This window comes from Salvelinus alpinus, chromosome 15, assembly GCF_045679555.1.
Source record: "Salvelinus alpinus chromosome 15, SLU_Salpinus.1, whole genome shotgun sequence".
Classification (NCBI taxonomy): Eukaryota; Metazoa; Chordata; class Actinopteri; order Salmoniformes; family Salmonidae; genus Salvelinus; species Salvelinus alpinus.
Window position 1 is genome coordinate 14089888 of NC_092100.1, and position 11347 is coordinate 14101234.

An 11347-nucleotide genomic window follows, 5' to 3' on the forward strand; every position below is an offset into this window, starting at 1 on the left:
TTAAAATCATTTCCCCGGCATAGTTGTTATTGGCAATTCACAAACTGGATTGTGACTTTGTCGCGAGTGCTAACACGTTTTCTTTCCGTGTAAAGTCGAAACTTCTATGTATGAATATGGCCAAAGATCAAATTGAGTTTAAGATTTCCCCCCCCCCCCCCTCACTTTCTCTCCTCTCTTGGAGAAATTCAACAAAATATGCACTACATTAGAAGGCTACTTTTCGCTGCCCTTAATTCCAGCCTAAACGGGTTTTCTCCAGGAGAATAAATGTTTTCTAAAAACCTTGAAGAAGAGAGGGGCATTATTGTTTTAATCCTCTTAGTAGCAGTCATTTTAAGACCGTTTTTTGGAGGCTGAAATGGCGTCTTGTCTCTGCAATCCTAACCTAAAATCCCCTGGGGCCGGGAGAGTTTCTAAAGGCAGTACCCTAGCGTCTATTAGCCAGCTCTCCACCGCAGTCTCCTCTGCAAGTGGCTCGACAAAGTCGAAAAGCAAATAAAATTAAAGCATAAGTAACTTAATAGCCCTTTAAACACCTCAAACCCTGCATGCAAACCATTGTAATGAAAGCGTCATTGAAGCCATTGGCACTTCTTGAATGAACAATCATAAGTTCTTATTTACCACAGATTTGAATTAACCTATTATTACTATTATTATTGCTATGATTATATGTAGGCTATTATAATGTTACATGCGTTTGCAACATGACATGGAAGATTTTAGTCAATATTCCGTGTTCCATTTGAAAATTGACTGCATATTGACCAAATATATACACACAGTAGACTACAAAGGGCCAACATGCAAAACAATTACCAAATGTATATTTGAATTAAGATAATGAGTCTCAAAGAAACACTTATATTTCTGCATATCAAAATATAGACTGAGCAACATGCCTCTACGTACAATTAAAAGTTTATGGCCTAAGAAAATGAAATTAAAATATGTTGGTGTAGGCCTATATGGCGAGAATAATAATAATAATATTGATATTTTGATAAGCTTAATGATACTATGATTATAACATTAATGTCCAGGAAATGGTAAATAAAGTAATAGTTTAAATCAGTAATGAGAAAGCCTGGAGTAGAAAAAAACTATTTTGGTTGACACAGCAAAGGTCCATTTGAAATCCTGCATGACCTCACCAGGCGCTCGAGCTCCTTAAAGCCCATCGTCGTGCGCGAGCCCGTTAGATGGCAGCTCTCCGTATTCTCCAACGACTGGAGAGTGAGAGCACCGCGCGCAGAAAACGGACTACAGTATTCCTGATGAGTTTGGAGTTCAGAAATGAGTATACAGGACTAAACAGCACGGAATTGAGAAGTAATACACAAGGTGATACTTTGAAAGCTAATATTCCATTTGAAAACAGCCGGACATAGGCTATAGGCCAAGACCCCACGGGCAGCGTCGTAAGAGGTAAGACCTTTTTGAAAGGCGTGCATCTGTATAACGAATCAGGTTGGACCTGTTAGTAAAGTAAAATGATGTGTGCCTGCCATAATTCCAGTTTTATTGCATTTCCTTGCAACTTTAAACCTCTTCCATTTAAACCTTGGAGCAATATATTGCCCGGGTCTTCTCATTATGCATGGAATACAAGCATTTCGCTACACTCGCATTAACATCTTCAAATCATGTGTATGTGACCAATACAATTTGATTTGATAGATCTAAACTGAAACTTAGACTTCAACATTATTTCATAAAAATGTTTAAATCTCCGGAATAGTTTCTTAAATTATCCACGTCTTCCGGGGTAATTTTGGGCAAAACTTGAATAAAGGGTTAATGTAGAAGAAAGAGTGTGTCGCCTGTACAGGCATATCGGCGGGCCGATATTTAGCCTCTACGGTGTCTGGGATAGAACTAAATCCACGGCAATTAGCATAATGAGTGTTAAAACAGCTCCCCAAGGCTATCTGACTTTGTCCACATCGAGAGATTCATATTTTGAGTGATGAAAAGGATTTAAAACCTCAATAAAGCAATTGTAAACAATATGTAGGCTACAGGCAATGACACTTATATGAGGAACAGTCATATTCAAAAAAGGACATTATTAATCACACACACACACCTAGTAGTTGAAACCTATTTGCACCTACATTAGACGAGTAGCCAACAGGGGTTCCCTATGCATATATTTAACCTTACATCTACCCGCCACTGCAAGCCTCCGGGCAGTGGGGCGGGAGCCGCCATAGACCGGGAGAAACGGCTCCCATTCAACTCCAATACTCAGGAAGCTAAATAAATATTTTGATAAGCACCGTCTGGGACAGAGTAAAGTGTTCCCTAATGGCCTATGGCATATTCCAATTTATTGTAAATCATTCCATTGTAAAAATATATATATATATTTAAAAAATATATAAAATAAATGACAGTAAAAAGTAAGCCTATGATTTGAGCCTGTATTTTAGGCCTATGATAATCCCTGTAAATGTGTCTGAAATGACCCCCTCATTACACTACTTACTGTATTATTGTCAAGGCAAAACATTTGACAATTTATAATAGGTATTTTTCCAGCATAAATTATAAATCAAGATTTGTATAGCATTCAAACAGATCTTAGTAAATGTTCATGCTCCTGCATTTGGTGACAATAAGAACGTGACTTGATATAAGGTATATCCAGGTTATGAGCGTTCATTCTGATTATTATTCTGATTATATTAAGCTTTTATTACCAATTTTTAGAATGTCACTTCGAGCATTCTACATTTCTGCATGATCAATTACACGCTGAAATGTTAAGGTCGTGATAGCGGTCTGATACTATCATTTTGGTACTGTATTTAGCTTTATTGTTGGGGTACAAATTTCCGCTGTCACCCTTTGGGCTTTTCATTCCCAAGAGCATATAAAACAAAATAATACCGTAGGCTGTATAATCTTTTCGACATACGTTTCAACTCGATGCAAGCCTACTAAATGAAGAAAATAAATAAATCCAAAAGTGGCATATTTTAATCCACATTTTTGAGGGAATAAAATTATATTCAAACAAATATTATTGTAGGCCTAGATACTTTTTACAGAATTGTTCAAAAAAATTGAACGCAATATGAACGCACATGAAGCTAGGCCAACTTGTCTTAAAACACGATTCGTTTTGACTTGTTTAATGCCCAGGATGCGATTAAATTCGGAACGCACTGACCAATTTCTGATTTATGTGGTAGGTAGCCTTTTCAACAGTAGGCTTGGGTAATTTTCTAACGTAATCTATAGGCTTAATCTGTGTAAATAAAAATGGTTAGTTATGCTATTATGCACGCTATTGTGCTACACATTATGGATAATGACAATAATTAGGCAATTTATAGGACTCAATGAAAATATGATAATATCATTTAATAAATGAGTCTGGTCACATCAATTTATTTTGTGTGCTTTTTCAGAGAAATGTCCCTGATTCATTTCTGATCATTGTGTAGTTTTCTGTTGACGTTTTTAAATTCTGCTAGCGCTGTAGGGGACCTATAGTTTGCCTTTTTAGTAGGCCCACGTCGCTTAGCCATTCAGGCACAACGTCAAGTGCGACATTAAATTAATGAATATCAATATCAGCATTAATGTTGCGATAACACAGGAGAGTAGGCTAATTATTTCACACAGCCTCTCGGGCTTTAGTGGGGGGAACTCTCATGGGAAGGACTGGTTAAATAGCGAGCTCTCCGTGGGAAAAGGGGTTTATAGGTTTAGTGGCTGGCTAGGTTTCTCAATGCCGTCATATAATGTCACTCTCAGCTTGAATCTTCTTAAAGAAACATATTTACAGTTATAGACATATAATAACTGATGTAATATTGGAACATGTTATTTGAAATCAACCACTGACAGTTTTAATAAAATGGGCGGCAGGTATCCTAGGTTAGAGTGTTGGGCCAGTAATGGAAGGTCGCTGGTTGAAATACCCGAGACGACAAGGTGACAAATCTGTATGTGTCCTTGAGCAAGGCACTTAACAATAATTTGCTCCAGGGGCGCCTTACTACTATGGCTGACCCTGTAAAACAACACATGTCACTGCACCTATCCGTTGTATGTGACAATAAAACACCTTAAAACATCTTAAATTAATGGAAATAAAAAACGAAGTTTAATATAAATACATAGCCTACATAAATACAAGTGTAATACAAAAATGTTCGATAATAATTTAGGCCACTTGATGTTTGAATCTAGGCCTACAACTGGAGCCCAAGACTTGCTTACAGGTACATAAATCAAACACTGATATTACTGGTTTTACTAATTCAACAATAACGAATTGTTTGAAACAACAACTTATCCCTCTGTATTTACAGGTGACGCAGCCATGCAGCACTACGGAGTGAATGGATATTCTCTCCACGCCATGAACTCACTAAATGCCATGTACAATCTTCACCAGCAGGCGGCGCAGCATGCCCAGCACGCGCCCGACTACCGGCCGTCCGTGCACGCGCTCACGCTGGCAGAGAGACTGGCTGGTAAGAACTGGTTGCACATTTACTCATTCTACTGCGTAAATCTGTCCATAAGTCGGGAAAATTTGCAATACAATCAGGCTATCATGCTGTGTGATGGACAAATATTATGTTGTCTTATGTTCAAAATGTGTTCTTGAGTTCAATGCAATAAATTGTTACATTGTTTCAGAAAGGCTTCTTGATAAGCACTATCTGACCTGTTCCTCAATTAAATTGGCCCAATCTCTTTTCCTTCAATGGCTGCACATTTCAAGACATAATCCTCGAGGCCCGGTATGGCTCCCAGCACAGGAAGCAGCGGCGCAGTCGCACAGCCTTCACTGCCCAGCAGCTGGAGGCCCTGGAAAAGACCTTCCAGAAGACCCACTACCCTGACGTGGTGATGCGCGAACGCCTGGCCATGTGTACCAACTTACCAGAGGCCCGTGTGCAGGTGAGGATACTACTTAGTCTAAATAAATAAACTATTTCACCTGCATCTTAACTTTCAGTATTGGTTGTGTAGAAGAGGGGGAGTAGGGGTGATGAAGAGAAATACTTACTTAACCGTTGTTCGTTGCTGGTGGAACATAGGACCATGCTAAAGATCTCCAACGTTGCTGGGGGAACATAGGACCACCCTAAAGATTTCCAACGTTGCTGGTCTCGGGTGCTTTTTTTGCTTCTGGCCATGACAAGTGGATGTTTTTGAGTCCCGCTGTCAAGGAGTTCAAATGCAATTAGTTCAAATGATATTAGTGAGAATAAAAAATGTACACGTTTGACAAACCAAAGCCATGTAACAAATCACCAATATTGACATTATCAGAAGCCTTGGCTATTAGAGAATTATAGTTTATTACAAAGTGATGAAATTGTGTTTATTACTGTATAACAACTGAAATCCGTCCTCTCACCAGGTGTGGTTCAAGAACCGCCGCGCCAAGTTCCGCAAGAAGCAGCGCAGCCTGCAGAAGGAGCAGCTCCAGAAACAGAAGGAGGCCAACAGAGAGGGAGGTGACGAGGAAGAGGTCAAGACCACCGACCCTTCCACCCAGACATCTCCATCCTCCCTCTCGGAGACCATGCGGCCCCAGCCTGCGGAGATGAGTGTGGAGGTGAACGTCACCTCCCCAGAGGCCTCGGACAGCGAGTCGGCTGCAGAGGACAACGGTGAAGGAGATGAGGAGCTGATGTGGGAGAGGCTGCAGGATACTCAGCAGCATCAGGGGGAGGTGCAGCAGGGGGGTGCAGGGCTGCAGCTGGGAGGAGGATCTCCATCCTGCAAACGCTTCAGCCCCACACCAGGTGAGAAATCCCATAGACAATGGGCCATTAGACATATGTGTTTATTATACTGTAGATGCACCCTCGATTTCCTTAGGAGGCACATATGTCAATTTTTGTTAGTGTGCTTATCCCTTATCTGCAGGACTTCAATGTATTCTATATTATTATGAATTAGTCTTGAAAGCGGAAAATACATCTTTCTCTCTTAAATAATAAAAACTATAACTAAAATCTCTCTCTCTCAGACTCTCCCCTGGGCTCTCCCTCCCTCCCCTCCTCTAGCGGTGGCGTGGGTAGCAGTTGTGTGTCCCAAGGCTCCTATGCCTCGTCCCCCCTCAGCCTCTTCCGTCTGCAGGAGCAGTTCCGCCAGCACATGGCTGCAACCAACAACATGGTCCACTACCCCTCCTTCGACATGGGTACCCCCTCCTCACTGCCCTACCTGGGCATGAACGTCAACATGCCCTCCCCCCTGGGCTCTCTGCCCTGCCAATCCTACTACCAGTCCCTGTCCCAGGCGTCCATGTCCCAAGTGTCCATGTCCCAGGCCCAGCAGGTGTGGAACAGCCCCTTGACGGGTCTCCAGGCCCCTCCGAGCAGCCTACCCAGCCTCAACAGCAAGACCACCAGCATCGAGAACCTGCGTCTGAGGGCCAAGCAGCACGCTGCCTCCCTGGGCCTGGACATGCTACCCAACTGACCCCCAGACTGACCTCCCCCCCAGGGCAGGGCAGCTACCTGGGACACAGTCAGATGTTATGACCTTTTCTACTGACTGGACATTATAGACACTGCATCAGTTTTGTACACTGGGACTGCCTATTAGATAAGAACCCTACCGGACTATACTTATTTGACACCCTTGCAGGTGAGATACATAGACCCAGTGCAATCTCACTACTATACTGAACAAAAATATAAATGGAACATGTAAAGTGTTGGTCCCATGTTTTATGAGTTGAAATCAAATATCCCAGAAATTTTCCATACGCACAAAAGCTAATTTCTCTCAAATGTTGTGCTCAAATTTGTTTGCATCCCTGTTAATGAGCATTTCTCCTTTGCCAAGATAATCCATCCACCTGATAGGTGTGGCATATCAAGAAGCTGATTAAACAGCATGATTATCACACAGGTGCATCTTGTGCGCTGGACAATAAAGGTCACTCTAAAATGTGCAGTCTTGTCACACAACACAATGCCACAGATGTCTCAAGTTGAGGGAGTGTGCAATTGGCATGCTGACTGCAAGAATGTCCACTAGAGCTGTTGTCAGAGAATTGAATGTTCATTTCTCTACCATAAGCTGCCTCCAACGTTGTTTTAGAGAATTTGGCAGTACGTCCAACCGGCCTCACAACCGCAAACTACATGTAACCATGCCAACCCAGGACCTCCACATCCAGCTTCTTCACCTGCGGGATCGTCTGATACCAGCCACCAGGACAGCTGATGAAACAAAGGAGTATTTCTGTCTGTAATTAAAGCTCTTTTGTGGTGAAAAAGTCATTCTGATTGGTTAGGCCTGGCTCCCCAGTGGGTGGGCCTGACTCCCAAGTGGTTGGGCCATTGCCCTCCCAGGCCCATCCATGGCTGCACCCATGCTCAGTCATGGGAATTCCATAGATTAGGGCCCAATGAATTGATTTCAATTGACTGATTTCCTTATATGAACTGTAACTCAGTAAAATTGTTGAAATTGATGCATGTTCGGTTTATATTTTTGTTCAGTATACTTCCTACCAAACCAGTTGGATCAGAGACTTCAAATGCTACACTCCTAAATCACAAAGCCGTCATCTCATATGGGGCAAATGCATTATGACCGTCTACAGTATATCTGATGATCTCAACACTAGAGGTGGTGAGGGTGACCATAATATTAAAGATGAGCTTTGCATGCATCCTGAGACAGGGATTACAACGGCACAAAGATAGAAATGGTACAAAGATTGAATCAAGATTCCAGCCTCAGATGTAAATGTTTGAATGGGAGTTTTCAACAGGACAGACTGGCCAGTTCAATAGCCTACAAATCCCACAATGCCCTGCACCTGGCAGATGGACAGTACTTCCTGTTTTAGAGCTACATCCAGAGAGGAAGAGGCGAAGCAAGATGATTCACTCCACCCAAAATCTGACCACGAAAACAAAACTAGTGAGTAATTTTTGTATGGAGGTCAATGAGTGTTGAATTTGGTCAACAAAAAATTTAATTGCTAATTTGCTACGGGAGGCTTATTTGATTGAATAGAAGTTTCAGTGGATAGGTTGTTATGAATGCACTGATATAAGTGGATGCACGTGGCATTTCGGGGGAAAAAAGACATAGTAAAGGACTTTATATAGGAGTTGTGCCTGTTGTTCACATGCGTATCTGCCTTTTCATTCACTAAAATGGTCTAACCTGATCTTGCCTCCTCCCGTCTGCCTTCCATCTTCGAGGATATGTATTTCCATTGTTAGAGCAGTCACTAGACTATCTAGTCAATATAACAGATCTTTGCTACATCCCACCTGCAAGAATTTATTCCACATTGTACTGTAAATACCCCTCCATGTTTGTTTCCATCCCATCTGCTTGGTTAGGGAGTATAAGTCGATGTCTCCTTTTGTGTCGGAGGACTTAGAAGAAACATTCAACCTATTTTTGAATTGTTCCATTGTGGCTTAATGCAAAAGACCCCCAGTAGAATGAGCCAATACCTGCTCGGTACAGATTAGTCTATGGAATCCTACAGGGGGAACAGAGCGACGTTCAAATATGAAACTGTTCAACCTATGTTATGTTCGCCTGGGTGCCAGGCTGTTTCTGCGTTCAAGAGCGTTGGTACATCCTTAAAAAGACAGCAAGAAAAAAAACTTGGTGTTGTTGACTAAAGCAGAAACGGACTGGCATCCAGGCCATAGCTACAGTATATGTATTTTATCATTGTAGATCCCAGACTTGTACTTCTCAATTGTTTACTTAAATGTGAGTCATTTATCTGTTAAAATGCAAGGGAATAAACCACATGTATGAAGACTGATTGGTTAATGAGATTATTATTTTAGAGGTTTATTAAAATTATGCAAATGACAATTTATGAATGGTTTTAACCAAACAATTTTGTGAACACATGACAGGCTACAGAGGACAAACTGGTTTGAACTCTTGTATTGTATGGGGAAGACAGCTTTAAAACGACTGTATCTGCACAAGAGTGTGCACACACACACACACACACACACACACACACACACACACAAAGACTTCCTAAAAGTTACAACTTTAGGATAGGAGAGACCATTCAGTATAAAATTAATACAAAACGACACTGAGCAAAAATATAAATGCAACATTGTTAAAGGATTTGGATTTCCCATTTATGTTTTGGAGGTTGGACTTTAGCACGTATAGAGCATTAGCACGTAGGGCACGCCGATTGGTGTCACCTCGTTAGTCAGTATGTGTTACACCTGTGCTGGTTGCCATATCATTAGTGGGGAGGTGTTTCACCTGTGCTGTCCCAGGTGCTATTTAAGAGTGGCTGGCCCAGCGTACCAGTTGTCTGGATAGATGCGGAGGATTAACACTTTTAGTTGGCGTGTTGAATTTTGCATTTATATTTTTGTTCAGTGTAACTACGCATCCCTCCCAAATACATGATTACTGTTAACACAATACACAATTAACTTTCCATGTTACACCCAAAACCCAATTATTTGGCGCAAACATGCACAGAGCTGAAGTCCCGGTTTCAGGACCCTCATCTCAAACAGAACACACACACACACACACACACACACACACACACACACACACACACACACACACACACACACACACACACACACACACACACACACACACACACACACACACACACACACACACACACACACACACACACACAGCCCATGCCACTTGTCCACCGAATGCAGAGTAACTAATCCTAAAGGAAATGACTGAAGCACAGTGTCAGGCTCTAAAGAGTCCCCAATCCCCCTCCTCCACTTCCCTTCTCGGCCCTGTCAGTCAAGGTTTGGCTGCACCAAAACAGAATCTTTGCCATAAGAAGGATTACCTTGGGTTGGGATATCGATGGATTAAGTAAGAATAGAATAAGATGAAATAGAACTGAAAGGGTTCCTAGAGTCAGCAAAGTTTAGACACCTGTTTACCATGGTCCACCCTCTCACTCCCTCAACCCATAAAATCAGAAATCTCTGTCCCACTTATGTAACGGAAGGATATCAAGTTGCAGAGTACATAAAAACGATAAAAATTAAAGAAAAAAAACTTCCTCTGTCATTTCAAATCATTTGTTGATATTAAAAATCCTGCCAGAGAAATATTGGGTTGTTCAAGCCTGTGTGATTATGTGGTCATGTTACGTTAATCAGTGGGGTTTGTGCATGTACACACATTTGTATATCGTGAGTTTGTGTGTGGACTGGTTAATGTGAATGCTGTGTGTGTGTGTGTGTGTGTGTGTGTGTACACGACACTGCTAAGCCGCTGAAGGAAGGTTTCCATGAGCTCTTTGATGTGTATCTGGGTAATGTGCTATTAGGAGGGATTTTCCTCGTTGACAGCTCAGAGAATGTGTGGAGGAATTGCGATGCCAGCGGTCTAAGAGAATGCTGGAAACAGGATTAGGATCATATTCTGGCAGCGCCTGTCACTTCATCAATGGGCTAAGGTTCCCTGGGTGACAGCCCTCCTTCTCTGCCCAGTTAAAACCTTTAGTGGGCCCATAAAGGGAGTGAAAGAGGGGGGAAAAACAATGATTAAATGAATGGTGCGCTATTATTTGGGTTGTGCTGGGACTGTGCTGGGATCAGGGGGGTATTGTGTTGGGAGGTCTAGGGGGCATGGATTTGGAGGGAGGGGTGGGGGGAGGAGGGGGTGCTGGGTGAATGACTGGAGTCTGGGAAGTTATGCTGCATTCATAACATCTCGTAAATTGGTAAATACCAGCAAGCGACTAGGACAAATCCACTTGAACACCCCTCAAACGGGTACATTCTAGTGGGAAATGTATCATCTCTGAGCGTTGACTTCTCCCACATGCTAAACTCTGACATAACATATTAAAAGGAAATTACCTACATAACAGCATTTTTTGGCAGTTAAATGCAACAAAATATTATTTATAAAAACAATCAATTATGAATTTTTAACACTATAAATTGTTTACGAGCATGACAGCTGTACTTTCAGTCCATGGTTGACGCAGCTTGTTTACCCTCAGCGTTCGAGTTCAAAGCCTGTGAAGGCACAACACATTGCGCCCAGTTTACAAGCAGTATTTCCAGAGTTTCCCCGATGCCGCATTACACATGCATGCACGCACAAAAACACAGACCCAATCCAATGGCTGTTCATAAGGGAGGGTTGCTATACTGATGCTATCGGACAGGGAGGAGGCAGGCATGGCAGTGTCCCCATAAGGAGAAACAGCAGCAGGTGTCCTGTGAACGTTGACTTCTAGTAGAACATTCCCTTGTATCCAACTGTATCAATCATGCATGTAATACATTTGTTGTTGAATGATGAATAGCTTCATACATGAAGTTGTCTGAGCTCTATAGCGGTC

General features: G+C 42.0%; 1 protein-coding gene across 1 annotated transcript; it reads left to right on the top strand.

The window, feature by feature from the left end:
- The first annotated feature begins 1209 nt into the window (after positions 1-1209).
- Positions 1210-8794, top strand: LOC139539522 (diencephalon/mesencephalon homeobox protein 1-B-like). The gene is made up of 5 exons (XM_071342563.1): positions 1210-1431; positions 4332-4496; positions 4751-4929; positions 5396-5783; positions 6011-8794. The coding sequence occupies exons 2-5, from the start codon at positions 4343-4345 to the stop codon at positions 6463-6465; spliced, it is 1176 nt and encodes a 391-aa protein (XP_071198664.1). The 5' UTR covers positions 1210-1431; positions 4332-4342; the 3' UTR covers positions 6466-8794.
- Positions 8795-11347: the final 2553 nt, after the last annotated feature.